We start from the raw sequence: 21967 nt of genomic DNA, 5'->3' as shown, positions 1-21967 counted from the left end.
TATTTGAAGCTCTAGTCTAGAGCAATCAATTTTTGCAGAGACATATCAGTCCACTGGTGTCTTGGTTTGAGTCCCCTCTGAAGCAGACCCTAAGACCAGGATTCAAGGGCAAGGTTTTTCCTTGGGATGGGTTCCCAGGGAATGCCTGTAGGGACATAGCAAAGTGACTCAGAGACAGAGATGATGGGCAGGCAGCCAACACAAGTTGCATCATCGAGTATGTTAGCGCTGTGGGCACCCCAAGCTGAATCCGACTGCAGGGGTCTGGGAGCCAGTGTGGAGTAGGAGTGTGGTACAGGTGTGCAGCCCACCTGGGAGGTAGGAGTGCTCACCAATCTTTGGTGGAAGGATGCTAATTCCCTGGCACATCTCGTCCGCTGCGTGCAGGAGAGGAGTGAATTCCAGAAGTCAGAGAAAGTCTTCACTAGGGTTTTGGCAGCCGCAAGTTAGGCTGGCCCCCACAGAGGTGAGGGCCGAGGGGACATGGGTAGGGCATTCACAGAACTACTCCACTAAGCGTGTTCTCCAATAGGAATTTATCAATAAAACCTCAAGGCACTTTCCCTTGTCCTTTGGAAGTCTGTCCTAAATCTACCCAGATTGCAGACACAACATCTTAAATCTCCCCGTGCCTCAGGGTCTTTGCATACTCGGTTTCCTCAGCCTGAATTAGTCTCCACTCTCTTGGCACAGCAATTTCTTCTCCCCCTCAGGGCTACAGGGCTCAGCTTAAAATGTCATCCCTAACACGGGTCCTCCTTGACCATCCAACTAAAGGTAAGGGCACGTCCCTACTTTTATCTCTCAGGTCCTTGTTTCCTTTGGAGAGGTTATCCAAAATGTGTAATACTTTTTATTTGCTTACTTATGAGCTTAAAAAAGACATCTTCTCCATGACCAAATGAAGGAAGAATTATGTCTGTCTTATCACTTGATCCCCAGCATCTAAAAGAGTGCCTGGCACAGGAGAGGTGTTCGATAAATACATGCCAGATGAGGGAAGGAACGGTGAGGGAAGGTGGGCTACAGCAACACAAGAAGGAGCAAGTTACACATCTAGGTGTCTGAAGAGCCTTCTGTTGCTCCCTAATATGCTGGACTGGATCACCAACTGTGAACTGAAGCTTACAGGATGCAGACTAACTCCCTGCAGACTTCTCTAGCCACCCCTTCCACAGCTAGACACCAAGTCCTTTTATAAATTCTCCTTCTTGTCAGTATTCCCACCCTGGTACTTAATAATACACCGTGTCATTGTGTAATCAATTTCCTATACATGGGTCTTCTCTCCCATTTATTTATTATTCCACTTCATCTGCTAGGTATCTCTCCAGGTCCTGGATATGCAAGGGTGAATAAAATGCTATCTGATTAGTGACTTCAGGTTGCTTGCAGTGCAGTGAGGGGACAGATGTGTCAAGGGACTTCTATAATGTAGTGTGGAGCCTAAACTCAAAGACCTGTGCAAGAAGCCTGGTGGGACGAAGGGATAGGGTGGTGTGGAGAGGAAAGTTTTGGAGGGTGGGAGTGGGAGAGAGGGAGGCAGTAGAGAGGAGGGGTCAGAGCCACACCAGCAATGGTTCCCAGATTTGGGGATTTCACAACTGTATCAACCAGGCTGCTCTGGTTGTAAGCAACAGATACCAATTCTTTATCACTTGAGCAAAAGAGGAATTTACTAGAAGTGTATATGGAAGCTCTCTGTTCCTACCACAATGAGAGATTAATGAATTAATTAATATGAATGAATAAATAAAGGACCTGATAGAGGGCCTTTTGCTCTTGTCTTTTCTTTTCCTTCCTTATTTCCTTCCTTCCTTCATTTCCTTCCTTCCTTCCTCTCTCTTTCCTTTCAATACTTCCTCTTTCCTTTCTTCTTTTTCCTTTCTTTATTGGCATACTAAGGACTTGAGAAAAACAGGCCTTCCATGTATTCTTACCTTTGTATCAGTCAGGGGCCCAGCAGGAATCACATGGCATAGTCAAGCTGGCTAATTAAGGAAGGTTTAATAAAGAGGCTATTGGAACAGTGGGGTAGGGTGTAGGAAACTATAAGAAATGGTGCAGTACCCTGAAGCCAGAAGCAGTGAGGACCTTCTCTTCCACTCTGCGTGAAGGGACAGAGGAAGGAGCAGTCACAGGAGCCCACAGAGAAAAGGAGGCTAATGTGGCTTTAGATTGGGTGCAGCCAGTCCCAGAGGACACAGGGTTGAATATACAATCCCACCCCACTCTCCTCTCTCCATTTCTTCTGAGTGTGTGTCCCCCACTAGCTAAACTCCATCCATAGCCGAGAGCAAAGGAGCCACCCTGAGTGCCATGCAGGTGGTGTGCGGGGGCAGAGAGCAGAGGCAAAAAGGAAAACTGTCCACAGAAGCCAAGGGAAGCCCTCTAGCCCAACGCTCATTTTATAAAAGAACCTTATAACACTGCTTCAAATTAAGGAAGTTTGTTCAATTGAATAGGTTTAACTTTATGAAAAACGACACTGTTCATAGTTGTCTTTTTTTTTTCTCTGAACATTGAGCCAAATTTGCTTTCTGACTGACAGAGTCCTTGGCCTAGGCATCAGTTAATCTCTCTGAAATAAGCACTAATGCACAGGATGCCGTGAGGACTTAAAAGAGGCAAAACACACAAAGGTGGTAGGCAAGGAGCCTGGTTCTTGACACGCTAAGTAACAACTGCATTGTCACTGTTAGTCCCCTCTCTGCTAAACCCCATCTATGTCCTACGTGTCCATGTACACACCCGGCCACAGAACTTGGGGACCAAGAGGCTGTTGAGTTCTTGAGGTTTGCAGAACAGAAAGCCAGGCACCCCTCTAATCTGCTTAATTCTGAAGCTCACGAGGTGTAAGCATTCCCTGCTCAGGGCTGCAATGCTTCCAATCAAGTGTCCAGACCCAGGCAGTTCCAACCGTTGCCCTCAACAATTTCATCAAGTGGAAAGCACGCAAGGCTCTGTTTTCTCCTTTGCCAAATGATGTATTTCAAAAAGAACAGGCTCGCTACGTGGGGGTCACGCAGTCTTGTTTATTTTTTCTCCGAGCACACACTCCTCTGAGCAGACACACTTACTAAGCATCTGTTCATTCTTTCTTTTAAACTAAATGGGATGGATTCAGACCTGGCATTAAGAGGACTCTCCTGGGCTGTGTTTTGAGAATGTGTTCGGGGACCAGGCACATTGCGGTGCCCGCGCGCCACCTACTGGCCAGTCTCGTTCCATTCACAGCAGTCTGAACAGAGAGTGGGCTGAGATGGGATTCCAGCCTTTGGGAGCCACAGAAAGGACCATAAATGAGGCTAGGTCCCTACCCCCTACACCACGACAGGCTGGGGCCAGCATGATGCATGGTTCTGAGACCAGAGAGAAAAGTCGTGCCTGGTCCAGCCTGAGGACAGAGATCCCGGGAAGCGTGTGGGAACCCCCACTGAGTAGGAAGAAATGTCCTCCAAAGTGGACTGTGGATGCAGTTGGTGTGCATATCACCTCCTCTGGGAAGCCCGCCAGCATCTCAGGGCACCCTTTCTCAACAAAAAAAGATGCTTCCCCTGCGAGCACATAGCTCTTCTTGGCCTCTCTCGCTATCAAGAACTCTTGCTTTGCTCAATGAGTTCCTTGTGGGCAGAGACATTCTTCTACCTGCTTCTATGTCTCCATCAGCTAGCACAGTGCCTGACTTGAGGAACATCTGATGAATGTTTGCAGGCCAGCAGGAGGGCAGAGGCAGGAGCAGAAAGAAAGAAGGTCTTGACCAATCACATGAGCTTCAAGTTTTGTGTCCAACGTAGCAAGGACTCAGTAAATGTTTGATGAGTAAACATGTGACACCTGCACTTCTCATTTTTTGTAGGAAATTGGTACCCAGATATTTAGTCACCAGTACCCTTCAAACATCATCAAAATCACTCAATAAATATTTACCAACCGCGCCCTCGATACAGCAGCAAAGTCACAGGAAATCACAAGGGATGGGGCAGGAGAGGCTGAACATAGAGACCTTTCGCAAGAGTGATAAGTGATCCTGAGGAAACTAAAATAGGGGATGTGATGGGGAGTGATGGAGGAGATGTGTGGCTCCTTTGGTCAGAGAGCAAGGATGCCTCTCTGTGGGGGTGACATCTGAGATGACACATGGAAGCTGAGAACAAGGCAGTCACAGATGTATCCGGGACAAGATTCCAGGTAAAGGGAAGAGGAGGCACAAGGATTTGGAACAGAAAGGAGCTTGGTGTTTCTGAGGAATGGACAAAAGGGCCGGAGTATACCTGGAGCACGGTGGGTAGCCACGCAACTCTGGCAGGTCAAAGAGGTGAAGCCAGATCTGGCAGGGTGCTGGGATCATGGCCTGGAGTTTGGGTTTTACTGTAAATGCCAAGGGAAGCCAGACCATCTGAGTGATGCCTGTGAAAGCCCCTGCTGACTGCTGAGTGAATAATGCTGGGGTGGGGGTGGGGGATGGGGTGAGGGGGGTACAAAAATAGGTGTCCAGAGCAGAGCTCAAAGGGAACTGAAGTCATCCAGGAAAGACAGGACAGAGGCCCTGTCAAGAGTGACAGAGGGGAGTGGACTTGGGGTGCATTTTGGAACCAATAGGACATGAGGGTGGATGGCATGGGGAGGGATCCAGAAAAAGTCAGTGCTGGAGGCCACACCCACACCTGTTGAACTAAAAAGAACCCTTAGCATTTGCAATGAGTGGGTGTGGATGGGAAGAAGAAATGAAGGAAGATTAGTTGAGGCATTCCTGGTCCAAAACTTAAACAAAAAAGAAAACGATTAGATGTGTGGGATAGAAGCTAGTCCTTGCATGATTGAGGATCTGCATCATGATATAAAAATCACATTTAAACTTCACATTGAACTTTTTGGGAATGACACAGAATCTCCTCACAGGGCCCATTGCTTGAACTAAGTCAGTGGACTTCAACAAGGATTCTGATAGCGGTCCTTCCTTTCAAGTTCCCATTTAAACTGGTGTTTGATATGCGCTGTCTGCTTAGCATTTAACATATTTACATGTGTCCACAGGAATGTCCATTTCATTCCTTATGAGAGGACTTTGGCATAAGAATATTTACATTTATTAGCATGTTCACGTGTCAATCTGTGTTATCAATGACCTTCTGCCAGGGTCCATCTATAACCCATGTGCAATAGCAAAAGGGCACAGAAAAATGAACTGCCTGGGCGTCCACGAGAACAAAGAAACAGAATCAACATTTGGAGTGGGGGGGGGGACAGTCAAGGAGTAACACGGGGACTTGCTGGTGACATCAGGCAGAACTCAGGCTGTGGGTAAAGCAACAACATTAACTTCCAGAGGGAGTGGGGCAATTCAGTAATGGGAAGATGACACTGTTATCTGCAGAACTTGGGATCCTTAAAGAGTTAAGCTGAGTTTGACAGAACAACAGGAACGGTTTGGTGTCTGAGTATTCTGATGTAGATAACCTGACAGCTCAGTCTCCCCACCCCCTGGCCTGGGCAGCACAGTTTGGTTTAGGGCATCTACATGGGTTAGGTGGGAAGCCATGGGGCTGAAACAGGCAGAGCCAATCTGTGCTGACCCGACAGCCTGGAAGGGAGGTGCCGAGGCCACAATGGAGGAGACTACGTAGCCCCCAACTGTTTGCACAGACTCCCAGGATGAAAGACTGGTGGTGGTGGTGGAGCTTGTTCTAATCCACTTTAAGGAAAGAGGAGGTGCTACCATCTGTTTACACTCTAGACTGGGTTTAAAACATCTGGTTCAAAACGTCTGGCTACACTCTAGACTTGTTTTGTTCCATAGGGCAGCCTCAAGCCACATGTGGCTCTTGAGCTCCTCAAATGTCGGCATTGAGATGTGCTGTGGGTGTAAAGTATACACCAGCTTTCAAAGATTAGTATGAAAAAAATGGCCAATGTTTCATTAATAATTTTTATATTGATTGTATGTTGAAATAATGTGATTTGGGATATACTGGGTTAAATACAATATAGTCTTAAACTTAATTTCACCTATTTCCTTTTGAGATGTAGCTACTAGAAAATGTCAGCTTACACGGGCAGCTCATGTTCGTGGCTTGTGTTACATTCTTCCTGGACAGCGCTAGTCTAGACAGATTCTCACTATGACCACCTGATGATGACCCTGTTATTCATCCATGTGGCGGCAAAGACCAGGCTTCTCGGTCACTCCCATCCTCCAGCCACTCTGCCTCCCATTTCCTGAAGAACCAACCAACGTAGCACAGTGAATTTAGCACATCCAAACTGATCTGGGGGCTCCTGGTTCTGGCTCTTTCTAGTCATTTTACCACCATATCGCTTGGTGTCTCACCTTCCTGTTTGTAACATGGGGATATGCACTGCCTCATGGAGAACCCCAGCTCCTCAGCCTGGCACCCCCAGTTGTCTACAGTCTAACTCCAGGCTGCCTTCTAGACCCACCTTCCACCCAGGCCTGCCATCACGCACACCCTTGCCTTGAGCCTCTGGGCCTTTCTACTACTCCAGCATCCTAGGCTTGCTATTAAATTAGTTAATAATTAAAAGCCTTAACAACTTAAAACACTTTGAACAGTGTCTGCCACACAAAAAGGAATCAACGGATGTGAAAAAAATGACTAAGACCAACAACAACAGTATCAAATACAAAATGCATCTTCCCTAGTTGTGTCTATGGTTACTTTTACACCCTACATATAAAATCGCATCCATTCTATTTGATTTTGAGTTCTCTGAGATGGGGCACTTCTCTGCAACCACTCTGAGCAGCTTGCTCAGCCCTAGAACATGGTGGCCATCTAACAAACATTGAGGGAAGGAATGAAGATTTCTCTCAATCGTTCCCAACTTCCATCTCATCCACCACTACACGCAGTGGCCCATGTGACTGGCTAATTTTCATCCAGAATAGAAACCCTTCAGCATCCTTCCTCATCTTCTGGGCTTGAAGATACAGTGCAAACAGCTTTTGGCAAATGTCAACGTGGGTTTCGTGGAAGTGAGTCCTAGATTTTGCCTGCCCCAGGCTCCTCTGTGGAGGCTTGCCTGTGCTGTGGCTGCTGGAAGGGAGCCTTCTTTGTGTTCTCTTGGTGGTTTGACTAGGCCCACATTCCAGGCCTCCTTGGGAAAGGCAATCAAGTCAGATGTCCCTTTCTTCTAAAACCGAGGGGCACATGGATTACCAAAATCTCAAAGAAAATAAGATCATGGCAAAGGTGGTCCCTTCCTAGTCTTATCGCCCTCAATGCTCTGTAGGGCAAAAGAAAAAGAGATATTAGGGGCTCCACATTTTAAGAAAAATTCATAAAGCTCTCAGAGACATGGGAAGAATAAAGTGCAAGAAGAATCAATTTAAACAGTAACTCTAAGTAACTGCTTTGAAATAGTTTTAACCTGAATGTTAAAGAGGGGCAGAGAACAAGAAAAAACTTCCAGATGTTTAATAACTACTCAAAAAGTGTTCCTCAAGGTCTGACTTGAATCCTTCTTGCTGTGCTATTGTCCTATTTCCCACCCGTGATATGGCCCCCAGCCCATGGTAAGATAGCTCCATCAGTCCCCAGTCTAACACACGGGGCCCAGCACACCAGGAGCTGGATAAATGTTTGTTGAATCAACATCGGTTAGTCTACCAGAAGTCACAAGCAGGTGGCAAGGACAGGGTGGCTGAGAAACACTTGGACAAAGACTACAGAGAGCCCACTTATCAACAGAAAAGTCTTACTTGAGCAGCTTTGCCAATTAAACCAAAGCCAGTCTGCTGAGTAAGGCTCCTACATCTGAGCTGTTTTTGGAGACACTTCATGATTCACACCCAAATCATACAAGATGAAAGAAAATACTGGATAAAATCAAGCCAAATATTAAGTTTGGGGGGAAAATTTTATTAGACAAATAAGGAAAATATTGGTATTGTACTTTAGGAAACCCACTTCTTTCCTCTGCCTGCAGGGGCAGAAACAATCTCAGTGGCAGATGGAGACGGAATAGGAGTTATTTTAAGTGAGTCTGCTCCATCCTCTGCACTGGCCACAACCTCCCACTTGCACCCACCATGCTAAGCTAGCAGCCTTGGCCAGAACCGAGGGGAACATCCATTTGTAACAAGGATTCGATTATATGGCTGGGCTTGGAGAAGGCCAATCAGGTTGGAGTGAGGATTCCCCGCCCAAGCTGGCCAAGGAAGCTGCTGGCGGCTGGCTCTCCCCAGCCGTGTGTGAGGGTCTGACCTGGTGCATTTACATCTGGTGCAGACACCGGTTTCTGGGGGAAGCACACCAATTACATTATCCTGAAGGACCCAAAGTAAGAGAAAATCGAACAGTGGCTTTGGAGGATCCCTTCATCCATTCCCCTCCTGAGTTCCTCCTCTGTGCTGAGAGGCTGGTGGTGAGGGAGGAGGAGGGATGAAGCTTTCTGCTTTTGTTGCTCACGTGAACAAGACAGAGAGAAACAAACCACTTGTATGTGCCAGAGCTGGGGTTATTCCCCCCACGTGGACTGATTCTTAACTGTCATTCTTCAGTTACTGCAGCTGCTAGTATATCCTTATTGCTACTCTGAAAACAAACAGACAACAACAGCAACAACAACAAAACCCTTCGGTTTCCTCACGTGGTAGGGCTCACACAGAACATCCCAGTGTAGCTACTGTCTGCTTGTCTTCTAGCTCAGAGTTGGCCCAGAAAATTGAGGGTGTGTGTGTGTGTGTGTGTGTGTGTGTGTGAGAGAGAGAGAGAGAGAGAGAGAGAGAGAGAGAGACAGACAGACAGACAGACAGATACAGAGAGATAGAGGGAAGGGGAGAGACAGCAGGCATAAACAGGCTCAGCTGCGGTTGCACAGACTAAGTTGATACCAGGTTCAAAGTAGAACTGCATGGAGACTGCATGATTCCAAGGACTCTGTATCTATTCACTTGTTTTTGTGTGTATACAATCCCTCACCAATGTTTATCACAATAATCGGAACCAACTGAATAATAAAAAGTGTTCTTTAAATCCAACCCCACCCCCAAGCATCCACCACCACCATGTCCTCCCAACCCTTATAGCAGCCAGGCATAGTTCAATAAAATCAATAAAACAAACGGGGTGCCTGTATAACCGCCACTGTCCGCAAAATGTCCTGGGGCCTGCTTTGTCACACAAGGCTCTTTACTTGCATTATCCCATTTACACTGACAACCAGTAATATTACATACTTTGGTTATGGCAAGATTACAAGAGAAAATGATGCTCAGAGAGGCTGTGTGACTTGCCCAAAGTCACACAGCTGGGATATGGCAGGACCAGGAATCAAGGACAACTTGTGTACTGCTGAAGTGGAATTCCTTCCACTTCACCGCTGTCTTTTTCCCAGTAGGAAAATGCAAAACTCAAGGCAGGGTCAACACTCACTACTGATCACATTCATATGGGTTAGTTCACGTAATCCTCAATGGTGGGCATCACGCCAAACCTCTTCTAAATATGTCAGGGCCTCAGGGTCACAGACTGATAAATGGGATAGATGGCTCACTGACCTGGCCACTCCTTATGTTCTTATCATGGATCAATTGCAAAATGCTTCATCTGGTTTGGGCTTGGGTTCTCACAAGTGAGATGTGCAGCATTTGCTTGGGTCACCCCATTTATGGGAATTTGACCCTAGCTACCATTTCCAGTGAAATCATTCAGTGCAATGTGTCAACAGTGAGAAGAACAGAAATGACTTGTATTTGTGAGTATTTGCACTGTCAGGAGATGATCAGTCTTGACTGGTTGGCCTGTTTTTATAAGAGCCTTTTGGCTGCCCTCTCAGTGGCCACAGCTCTGGAAAGTACATGAGATGGATTATTTGCAAACAGACCATTTGCTGCATGACCAGGAGATATAAAAGACCAGAAAGACTTCGTGAGTTGACTGTGCAGATGGGAGCTGCTCATTTCCATTGCTATAGAGAAAGGAAAGGTACCTTGGTGACTTCTGACATCTGGTTCCATTTTGTTCCTTCTTTAAAAGCTGATACATAGAAAGTTATTCATTCACTAGTGGAAGATCCAGGTTTGATTGTTTCATTTACTCTGATCCACTCCAACTTGGAATAAATAAGCACTAGGAGCCCATACTCAGCCACACTAAATATATAACTCCTACCACCCACCAACAGGCAACCCCAACTGGAAGGCTTAGAAATGGGTAATGTGCTAAGCTTTTTAAACTTAAATATGTTTTTCGACTTAAATATCCTTAAAAAGTTAGTAGCTTTTTCAATCGGACTTTTCAATGATTCTGAGTTATGTTTGGAATTAGCAAACCAGTTAACTCAACGCTTTTTTGATAAAAAGATTGTTGAAGTGAAGTATTACCTTAACTCCCATCCTGAAGCATGCATATGGGATCCACATGATGTGGCCATGACTCCATTAATACCAGGGCAATTAGAGCAAAGCTGGATGATGATGGAGCTAAAACATGGACTTTTTCTAAACAATGATTCAAGCGAGAAGCAAACTGGTCCCCACGATGTTTCACCAATAAACATTTGCATAGCAGGCATTGCTATTTTCTAATTTTGATGAAAGGGAAAAAGACATGTGGGGTGGATGTGCGTGTATGTGTGTGTGTGTGTGTGTGTGTGTGTGTGTATAGCTATAGGAACTGAACTACACTTTCTTTGTTTTGTTTTGTTTTTTGTTTTTTTCGCAGTACGCGGGCCTCTCACTGTTGTGGCCTCTCCCGTTGCGGAGCACAGGCTCCGGACGCGCAGGCTCAGAGGCCATGGCTCACGGGCACAGCCGCTCCGCGGCATGTGGGATCTTCCTGGACCGGGGCACGAACCCGGGTCCCCTGCATCGGCGGGCGGACTCCCAACCACTGCGCCACCAGGGAAGCCCTGAACTACACTTTCTTAACATTCAAAAGCAGAGTTTACTATATTACTCTTTATACTTTTATATCTTCCTTAAAATTAGCTAACCACAGAACGAAAAGGATGTCCTTTTTTCAACACATTACAACTAGTCCAGGGATGGCAAACACGTGGTGCACTCACTGCCTGTGCCCCTCCAGAGGGCACAGGGGACCAGGGCCTCCTATCTGACAAGCCTGGCTGCCCTTCAGAATGCTCCTCAACACAGTGCTCCAGGCAGCCTCTCCCCAGGGATCAGAATGGACCATGATATTCTGGCTGTCCTGGATTTGACCTAACCCCACTCACTTCAGAGAGGGTGAAAACGATGCTGAAAGAAAATGGTTTACATGTCAGCTCACCAAACAATGCTACTGGATACAGCTTAGGCAGGACAAGGAGAAAATCTCAACTGTTTCAATTAAACACAAATACCTTCAAGGCAGCAGGCACTGGGCTTGGGTAATGTATTTTGGGGGCAAATCCCATCAGAATGAATTTCCAGGGATCTTGGATCTAATCTGTTGTATCAAATGTAACTTTCAATAAGTTGGTCTCAGACTGAAGTGTCAGAGACCATTTGTTATATAAAGGTATCTATTATGATGGGTTTCAAGCTGTCCAGAGTTTAAAATTTTTCCAATATATTGGCAGATGTGAAATAAATATATAAGTACATATAGATATATATGGATTTATATATAAAACCATGATAGTAAATATATTTACCCTACATTATTTACATATTTTATGTCAAAATGCTAGTTATAAACTGTTAAAACAACCTTTTAGAGACGGTATTATGAATTGAGCGTTTCAAGTGAAAACTGCAAAGTGTAATTACTGTAGAACTGAAGAAAGTCTTTTAAAATCATAAAGGGAGAAACACAGGAATAAGTATGTTTCTTACCAGCGGTCTGAGTTCAGGATGCGTCAGGATATATCCATTATTTGTGATTGCAAAGGCATAGCCGTGAATCCCTAACTGTAAGAAGAAGCGAGAAAGAAGCCTTCATTAGCTTGCTCCCTGGTGAATTCACAAAGCAGAAAGCAGCCCGACATTTAGTAATGTGCAGCTTAAACCTGGCATTCATAGCCCTTATCAGCACAATATTTCATTAAAATGAATGCAAGGCACTGATCCTTGACATTTGGTGGAAATGAAGACCTGTCACAGGATAAGCTCAGCAAATAGCACAATTTAAAATGTCACAGACCCACGCTGGCATCCAAAGCCCTTACTTTGATTTATTTAAAACAAAAACAATTATATTTTCTAAAAGGCAAGTGGCTAATGTTTCTGGAGACCCTATGTCCAAGTGAACAGAGCTTTGTCAACCTGGGTGTCTTCTCTCTACCTGAGATAAGGCAAGAGGGGCCTCCCTCTGAGGCACACCTAGGCTCCCTACAATTCCACACCCCTACGGGCCATCGCAAGAATGCACTCTCCTAGGCAATCATTTTCCATAATTCTTCAAGGATAAAAGTGTCCCCACCAGCCTATATAGGAGCCTGCCAACCCTTTTTATATCCTTTCGTCTTTAAATTGTGAGGCTGCCAAGCTTTTCCATGCATGCTTCCATCGACACAAAGCCTGGGTAATTTTCTATGCAGAGCCTCACTTAATTTATGTTTTCTGACTAAATGGGACTATGGGAAATAGTTTGAGAGCAATGAAATGTTTTACTAGCTTTAAAAAGTATGTAATCAAATTTAACACTGCACTTATTTAAATAATAATCCCAGCTTTTTGACAATATTTCTATTACACAGTTGACTGCACCCATTGGCTACAATAAATTTACCTACAAATCATTCATGTATTAAAATGGCCTCTGGCACAGAACCCATACTGATCTCTCTCTCTCTGAAGAAAGAAAATGTAACCCACTTTTGCCAGAGCAGTGAAAGGGGAGAAGAAAAAGAAATCCTGTTTTTTTCCAACGAGTTATTTCATAGTTCTGAGCCCTCACTGTTACTTTTCTTGGAAATTCTCTGCTGCTCACATTCTTGAATATGATACTATTAAATGATCCAGACAACAGAGTTTACAAACCAAGAATGACCCTGTCTGCTTGTTAGCTTAACGTCAAGGTGATGTGAAATTAACTTCAGGGAATTTAACACCAGAAATTAAAAGTTTTCCTTGCATTACATAAAGTAAATATGCACATGGTAGTCAAGGGCAACAGGCATTTTCTTCTGGAGTTACCTTGCAAAGCAAGTCTTAATAAGATTCTACTTGATTCTAATGATAAAAGTGTATTTCATTATGCTGTGAAAGATAAACCAGCTATCCTCTGAGATGCATATTGTCCCTTTCATCTTGTCTCTTGGAAAAAATGTCAGACACAGTCAACACTGCGTTAATTACCTTTATTTATGTCCCAGTTTAATATGGACTGCAGGGGTCAAAAAAGACTCAGAGAGTTTGACTCTTTCCATTAAAGGCAAAAGTGGTATTTGGTTGGAAATTCACAATGAGACCAAACAAGTAATATTTTATAGTCAACTAATACATTCAGTGCCTTCTAATTTACATTCCTTCACTTCTTGGTTTGCTTGTAGGAAGTAATACTCAAAATAAGGTAAAACTCCATGCATATGCCCCCCCTAATGCCCTCTACTTTTCTTGTGTCAAAATGATAATAATCAATTATTTGTGAGGCTGACTATCAGTAATCAAGGCATCAGTCAAGGCCTTTAATTAGTTAATGCCTGTCTCCCTGCCAGAATATAAGTTCTGTGACAGCCAAGGTCATACCATGTGCTTATGGAGGGGTAGCTGGCATGGAGGGAAGAGGGGTAGAGAAAGGAGAAAGCAGAAAAGGAGGAAGGAGGGAAACAAAAGAAACTGAATTGAGTGCAGATACTACAAAGCTATCCTAAACTCTCTGCTTCCTCCCTGGGATGCAGAGACTGAGCTGACCTTCCCACACAATGTCCTCTACTCACTGTTCAACTGCCATCTCTACTTCCTTGTTGCTCACTCATGCCCGACCCTACTAGAGTCTGCCTCTGCTGTGACCCCTTGCCTACCAAGATGCCACCAGAACTCCTTTCTTTACAGTTGCCAGTGGCCTCCTAACTGCCAAACCCTATAGAAAGCTCTCTCTCTTCCTGGTTGTGTTAGCCGACTGCCCCCTCCTCCTTGACACTCTCTAGTCCCTCAGCTGCCAGGACCCACACTCCTGGGTTTCCTCCCTTTCACAGGACACTCATCCTCCACCCACCTGGAAGCACTAATTTTCCCTAAGTTTCTGTCCCCAGCGTCCCTTGTCTGCTTTAGCTCTCTCTCCCCCAACACGATTCATTAACCACCTGGATGCTGTTGATCTCCAGATCTGTGCTCCAGCCTTGGCCTGTCCCCTCAGTGGCAGATCCCAGTATCCACGTGTGTGTCAGCCGTCTCTGCCTGGACATCCCACAGGCGCCCCAGGCTCACCCAGTGCAGCAGGGTGGCTCTTTCCCTTAGCGCTGCTCTTCCTGCTCTTCTCTCTCAATCGGCGGCACCACCAACCACCCAGACTCCTCAGCTGCAAACTCCTTTTTCTCTTTCATCCCCAACTTCTTGACCTAAGTGATTACTAATTTTTCCTCCAGAAATCACTCAGATTCAACTCTGCTTCCCCACCCTACCATTCATGTAGATTTAATGTAACAGACTGCTATAATGGTCCTACCTGCACTTCCTGCCTCAAAGCTTGGCCCCAACAAAGTCATCCTTCAGATTAATCAGTCAAAGGTAACTCTGACTCTGTTGCTCCCCTTTGTAAAACCCACTAAAGACCTCTTTCATGTATAAGATAAAATCCATGGGCCCAGCCATCAAGTCTCCCTGGGATCTGGCCCCTACCTCGTTACCCAGCACTGCCTTCTTTCACTCATGGCCTCTCAAGGGCACACGACAGGGACAACACCACCCCTGCAGCTGTTTTCTCCCACTTAGACTTTTACTCACACAGTGGGAGCTGCCCGGAGCACTGCTCCTTCCCATCTCCCCTGAGCTAATTCTCACCCATGCTATGAGCTCAGCCTCAGGATCTTCCCCTATAAAAGGTCTCTCCTGTTGCACCGTCCTTTCCATACCATGTCTCCATAAAACCCTGAGAATTTTTTCCATTATTACCTTAACCCTAATACATGAAAATGCTACACTTACTTTTCTGCCTGCTTCTCAACTCTAGCTGGTTGTCTTTCTTTCCTCTGCCTTGTTCTAGATAAGGCAGTGCCTCCCCCATAAGAATGGGCTCTTTGTGGGGAAGGAATCATCTCACTCATTTCTGACGTCTCCAGTCTCTAGCATAATGTCTAACACATGACAGGTGCTCCAGTTAAGGTTTGCATGTATTTAAGACATTCACTACTTTACCCAAATATTACCTAGTTCATCTTTAAAGTTTGAGCTAAAGTAAATATTGAACATGAGCTGAAAAGTAGAAGCTGATTTGCTATCGGAGGTACATAGTCAGTCCTCCTCAAGCCTGTACCTGAGAAAGTCTTCTGACATTCAGAAACTATCTGGTTAACATCCTTCCCAGGAGAACAGTCTGAGAAAATAACATCAGAATGTTTTGTTGGCTGGTTGATGGCATATGAATATAACCTAATGTAGATGTAAGAACAGAAACTGAGCAAATCTCAAAACACATTCTGTGGATGAGTCTCTCAGAAACCTTAAACTTGTGTATGGCAATGTCCAACATTTGTTTTGGGCCCCAAATCAATATACAGATGAAATCTCCAATTTTTGTTTCATCTGAAATAGAACAGTCTTCCTGTCCATTCTAATGTGCAGTCCCGTGGAGTAATAAAAGAACAGATGGGACACAAGGCCTTCCAGCACTTGGGGCTGCCAAAGGGGCCCTCATCCTGAATCATACTCTTCTGGAGGCCAGGAGCCTCAAGCTCCAACAGCCCGGGGAAGGAGGTGCTTCCCTTCCAAGTGCAGAGACTTTGGGCTAATGAAGTGAAACCAATTATAAAATGGCTCATTACATTAACAGAGGCTGTGGTGTCCGGAAATTATTGCTGGGGTGTTTGGAATTCTTAATAAAAAGTACAGGAAGTCTGATTGCTTGTGGGGAAATCTATGAAGCTAAGGGAAAACAAAGAATTCTATCTTCTGGGAAAACCCCGAGAGCAGACTCATCTTTACAAGGTGTTAATCAAGAGAAAAAGGTATAATTTGCACTCTGCTCCCTGGAGCTCTCCTCTCCTAGATGAGAGAGCCATGTTCAACCATGGCTCACTCTGCCTGCCATGCACACCTTTTTCCCAAGGCTCTTGTGGGAACCAGAGGAAGGATAACTTAGATTAAGGTATGTCATACGTGGGTCTCTCGTTCCCAGACCTTAGGAAAAGCCTAAAACAGGAGTGCCTGTATTTCAGACACTGCTGGTTAATTTTCTGTAGCTGATCTTCCTCTGTCCCCTTATTATACTTTGTTTCATTTATCTTTTATTAGCTGAGTTATACTGAGAAAGTTATTTCACGTATCCTCATCTAAAAACGGGGTCAAGTGGTACCCACTTCATGGGAGTGTAATAAGGATTCAGTGGAATAGTGGATATAAAGCACTTTTACCATACCAAACACACAGTAAAAAGTTCAATGAATGTTTTATTGTATTATTTTAGCCATTAATATTATTTTTTATATTTTAACTATTATTTAAACTATTACTATTATTGTCCTTTATTGTTCCTAATGGCTCTAGGGTAATAAAGGCTAAAAGTCTGGATTGCTAGTTGTGAGACTTGGTGAGATATTTAAACTTTCTGAGCCTCTGTTTCTTTAGCCAAGGGTAATAGCAGTGTCTACCTATTATTAAGTGAGATAATGCTATAAAGAGCTTAGTACATTGCCTAGTAGAGGAAGCTCTGAGAAACAGACTCACAGGGTAATTGTTATCAGTTCCTATATGTTCACACTTTCTTGATTTACTGGGCATATATTAAATAGTGGCCCTATATATGGGCTTCTACATCTTCTTATATGGTGCAAGAGGATTAAGAGTGTTAAGGAAGGTGGGATGCCCTTCCTTAAACAGTAAGCCAGCAATTCTGGGTACCTAAGTCTGGGGATTTCAATAAAAGTAAAGTCCACTATCTTTAGGGGCCTCAAATACCCTGAGTTTCCATCTCTGGGGAGCTGTACAGTTTCCAACATGTGCTTATGTGAGTTTGGATCAACCACATGTCCTATCATGCTCTGGAAACTTAACTTCAACTGTAAAAGCCTTGTTGTTGAATGAACCTGGTTGTCAGGGCTCCAGGGTGACAGTAGGAAGAAAGACTTTTGTCATCTCAGTAAACCCAATCAGGAAAGTTCTTTTGTTAAGGAGGCCACCTTTTGTGAGCCTGGACACCTGGTTTTAGATTAGAGTTCATTTCCTCTTATCATGAAGGTGGCTTTCTAATTTGATCACCTAAATGGAACTGGCATATGGGAAGATACATGCCTTGCTTGTTTAAAGAAGTTTCCTCTTCTAGGAGTGGAGCATGTGCTAAGGACCAGCTAGGAAGCGCTGGGAAGAACTTAACCTTCTGGGTTCTCTGAGAAGGTTGGGCCAACAGGTGAGGGTGCAGCATGGGCTTATGGAGGGTGGTGATGGCGCTGATGTCCAGGGCTAAGGGGAGCCCTAGGAGGCAGGGATACATACCCCAAGTCTGAACAATCCCCTATGGTCCTCACTCCTCAGTCCTCCATCATCTTCCCATGGCCTATTTTGCTTTCTTAGGAAAAACAGTGTAGAGCGAGATGATTTCAGGTGGCATATAGGGCCTGTGTTAAACTTGATAGCCAGAACCTCTAGTAAGAGGCAGCCCTTTTAAAAATTTCTTCCATCCTTCCAATTATATCAAACATAAACTTTCCATTAGTATATCTTTAACATTTGCCTTTAATACTAACTTAAAAGAAAAAAGAACAGAATTCAAGTTCAGAACCTTGGAATCAATTATTTAATACTATTATTTTGTTTCTATAATTTTTTTTACAATTATCTTCTATAATGCAAATTGACACTGGCTTTTCTTTTTAGAAATGATGTGTTTCCTATCAAAATTTAGTTAAGTGAAGAAAGTTTCAGGCTGATTTACAAGTGAAGTATTAAGTAAATAATGGTACAGAGAGTATATGAAGTAGTATGTGAATGGCTTAGATCTGCTCTAAGAATGTGGGTCTCACCACTTCCTACTTACGTAGCCTTGAGCTCTGTGAACATAAGCCCTGCAAACCTGGGTTTCCTTATGAGTAGAATGGATACAACAGCACTGCACTTACCTGAGGAAGGTTTCACAACATGATGGGGGTAATGTTCGTTGCACAGCACAGAGTACTGGGCAAATGTTATCTGCTAATATTATACCTTGAGACATCCCATTTTGTACCACAAAATGGTGCTTTTTTAAATAGGTGTTTTCTGCACCTGTCACTTTGCGTCCAACCCTCTGAGGGGTGACCTGTTCATTTTGGCTGCAGTCATCCATTTACCTGACTTGCTTGGGTAAGGGTTTGCTGTGATGCCTGGTGATCTGTTCTCTTGCTCTTATCCTGGCCTTCTGTCAAAAAGGTAGACCTATCCTTGTCGTCAAACTTAAGAATATTGCCTAACACATATGACCTTGTATCGTAAGCCTTTCCCCGTGTCTTTCAAAATTCTTTGAAAACCCCATTTTCAAAGGTGGCTGAGAATCCCAGCATGTGGTTGCCTAGTCCATTGTTCAGTTAACCCATCGTTCTGTTGGGCATTCTGGGTTAGCATAGGATCAGTGGATGTGAAGCCACAGGTGTCAGAATCTGGGGTAGGAAAGGTGTCAATAGCTCTCTGCAAGCAGTACCCCCTGTGGAAGAGGGCTGCAGGTACCAGGGGCTGGCGGTCAAACCTGTCCTCTTGACCAGTGTGTTACCATTGCTCCTGACTGATGACAGTGGTCAATTCTTCACACAAATCTACAAGCAGGTTCTATTGTTATCACCATTGGACAGAGAGGAACTAAGGATTTGAGAGAGTTGTCCATACCCAGCTCCTCAGTGATGGAGCTGAACTCCAAATGTATCTTCTTCCAGAGCACTAACCATTGCCTCTTCCTGCCAAGGCCCAGGAAGAAGGGCCTCTCACAACGGTGGTGAGGCAGGCTCAGCACATCAGGGAATGAGGTGGTAAGGGAGGGGGCCCTGCCAGTTAGCCAAGAATCTCAGATTCCCAGCCCAAAGGAGCTTGCCTCCCTCCAGATGGGAACAGAAAGAACCCTCGTCAGTCTGTGAGTGGGCCAGAGATGGAGATGGACGGGCTGGTCTGCTTCATGCTGGGGGAAGAGGGGACGGTATGGTCTCAACCCTTGTGCAGCCAGGGGAACCATGTCAGTCCATGAACTCCTCCTAGGACAAGGAGCAGGGGCTGCTTTCTGCCACCCCTGCACTCCCATGCATGCATACACAGAGACGGCTCTTGGGCAGTTCCATAGCACTGGGATAGGGCTTAAGGGGACCTTCCTCTTCTCACCCCTTGATTTGCTTTTCTGGGGAGCCCCCACTAGGGAACAGGTGAGAGTTTTCTGCATGGGGTTCAAGGACTCTCTGGGCCATCTCCTTAAAAGGAAAACCTGCATGTTACTCCCCTGGCTAACCTATGTATCAGAAAAATATAATGACCATATCTCAATTTACGACTTCACATGTGGCTGTTCAGGCTGAGGTTAGAAGAGATAATTAAGAAAAAGTGCCAGTCAAATGAAATTTAAAAAGATCTGTTCAGTAATTCTGCAGGTGGTACAAAGAAAAGACAATGTGTTACGATGGTGGGAAGCAAAAGGTTGAAGCTGGAACAACACTGCTCTAAAGGTAGTAGAGTGTGAACCTGACTTGGATGGAAACCAGGCTCCTGGCCTGTCCGTTGCTCTGATTTTGTTAAAGTGCTTATTTAACTACAGCAGCCAAAGAACATAAATACCAAGTAATATCATCCCTATGGGCCACAAAATGGTTACTGCCACCATGTCCCCTTCATAGCAACTTGCCACCTCCTGCACCCAGCCTAGGTGGCAGTGCAGTCTGTCACTGTGTGTGCCTGCCTGCCCCAGAGAGGGCAGATCCAATCTGTGGACCTCTGGGAAATCACGTGGAGCTTGGGATGCTTGTTCTCATGGAAAGAGGTTGGGCTGCGGGTGGCACTGGGATGACCCATTAGAGCCCCTCTGTCCCCAAATGTGAAAGAACTAAATAAACCAAAGAGTAGTTCTGGGAACAGAGTGCTGGGAATATAGCCAGGTAAGGGGGAAAGCATGACCCTCTCTCTCGAGGTAGGGCTGGCCTCACACGCAGAGCTGGTTCTAGCATATCCACCCCCCGCCACACCCTTTTCTGAGCCCTTTCCATCTAGTGTTTCTTTTCCATGTTGTTCTAAACTCCCAAGGCAGTGGCCTACCGAGGCCTGCCCTAATCTCTTTGTTCCAAAATTACCTACTCCACCCTCTCAACTATCCCCAGAATTTAAAACAAACTTACAATTCCCTTAGTGCCATAGGTTTAATGCAGCTTTAGGAAAGGAATATTAATTTGTACCCCATCACCTTCCAGGATAAAGGGAATACGTAGTCGAGAGTCAGAGACCACTTTTCTTTGTGCCTCATTGGGTTCCTGTTAAGAAGTAACAGATTTTAGAGGGTCCTCAGATTGGGGTGAATCAAGATTGGCTTAGAAAACCATCAGAGGTGTAAGACCTGTGGAGACCTGCACAGACTTGTGTAGATTTCCACAGACTCACACAAACCTGGATAGGCACATGTAGACCTAATCAGACCTGCATGGACTATTATTATTCTAACAAAACAAAACAAAACAAAACAAAACAAAACAGAGCCCTCTAGAAAGAGAGTAGAAGGGCCTCTTTCCTTCATGTTTTCCTTGTCACTACGGCAGGTTGTGAAATTATCTTGTGCGTTTGGCCCTTGACTATTAATTATGTGATGCATTACCTTGTATTTGGGGATGGTCTTCAGAAGTTCTTTCACTGGGACATCTGTGCCGACCACACCCAGAAGAATGCCTTTCGATCTCTGTTGAAAAGAAACGTTAAACAACATCAACAATAGTATGTTAATCTGGTAGAAGAAATAGAACCTCCTGATAAGCCACACACCATAGATCACTGTCTGGTGCCTTCTTCAAACTGAGAGAGATTGACGATTAACCTGGATCTCTATGAGGGAACCTCTTCTATTCCCCATCCGCTACCCAAAATATTCCTAGGCAAGAATGGTAGCTTCTCAGGCCAAACATTACCTATTATATATCCCTCAACACACGCCCATACCAAGACACCCTAAAAACCATCTTCTTCTCTCTCCTGAAAATCAAGAATCTGAAGAAGCTAAGGACTTATGATCATTAATCAGTTTCTCTTATGGAAACTTTTTATAGGAAACACTTTACATGTTAACTACTTTCTCAATTTACACTGCCATCTGGTGCCCACGAGAGAGAGAGAGACTAAATAGCCAGAGAAAGATGCAATAACCCTAACACATTTTTAGCAGCAAGCTGGAATGAAGGACTAAGGGGAAGGAATAGGCCTCCAGGGTCCCAGGTCCCAAGGTCAATGTGGTGTACTAAACTTTCTAATGTCAGAAAGGGGCTTCTAGAAGAAAATACTCATCGCTGTTGTCTGTTGTTTCTCCCCAATTCAAGTGTCCCCAGAACCTCAGGCTGTGATCTTATTTGGAAATAGGGTCTTTGTAGATGTAATTAATTAAGGATCTCAAGGCAAAATCATCCTGGATGTAGGATGGGGCTTATATCCAATGATTTGTGTCATCAGAGGAAGAAGAGAGGACAGAGAGATAAGGAGAGAAGAAGGCCATGTGAAGACAGAGGCCGAGATTGGAATTATGCTGCCACAAACCAAGGAACTCCTGGGGCCACTGGAAGAGGAAAGGAAGGAGTCTTCCCTAGAACTGACTCCTTGATTTTGGACTTTTAGCCTCTGGAATTGTGAGAATACATCTCTATTGTTGTAAGCCATCCCGTTTGGGGCACTTTGTTGCCACAGCCCTGGGAATCTAATTCAAGGCTG

General features: G+C 44.8%; 1 protein-coding gene across 1 annotated transcript in view; it reads right to left on the bottom strand.

Moving 5' to 3' along the window:
- Window positions 1-21967, bottom strand: part of CACNA2D3 (calcium voltage-gated channel auxiliary subunit alpha2delta 3) — a 781826-nt gene that overhangs the window by 183190 nt on the left and 576669 nt on the right. The window contains exons 16-17 of the mRNA XM_029243037.1: window positions 20871-20951; window positions 11801-11875 (exon numbers count right to left, since the gene is read on the bottom strand). Coding sequence (XP_029098870.1) covers window positions 11801-11875; window positions 20871-20951 — 156 coding nt within the window. The remainder of the gene's footprint in view (window positions 1-11800; window positions 11876-20870; window positions 20952-21967) is intronic.

Source organism: Monodon monoceros, unplaced genomic scaffold (genome assembly GCF_005190385.1).
Source record: "Monodon monoceros isolate NGI ecotype Baffin Bay Population unplaced genomic scaffold, NGI_Narwhal_1 Super_Scaffold_3, whole genome shotgun sequence".
NCBI classification, from domain to species: Eukaryota; Metazoa; Chordata; class Mammalia; order Artiodactyla; family Monodontidae; genus Monodon; species Monodon monoceros.
Note: the sequence above shows the minus strand (reverse complement) of the source record. Positions and strands in the feature narration are given on the sequence as shown.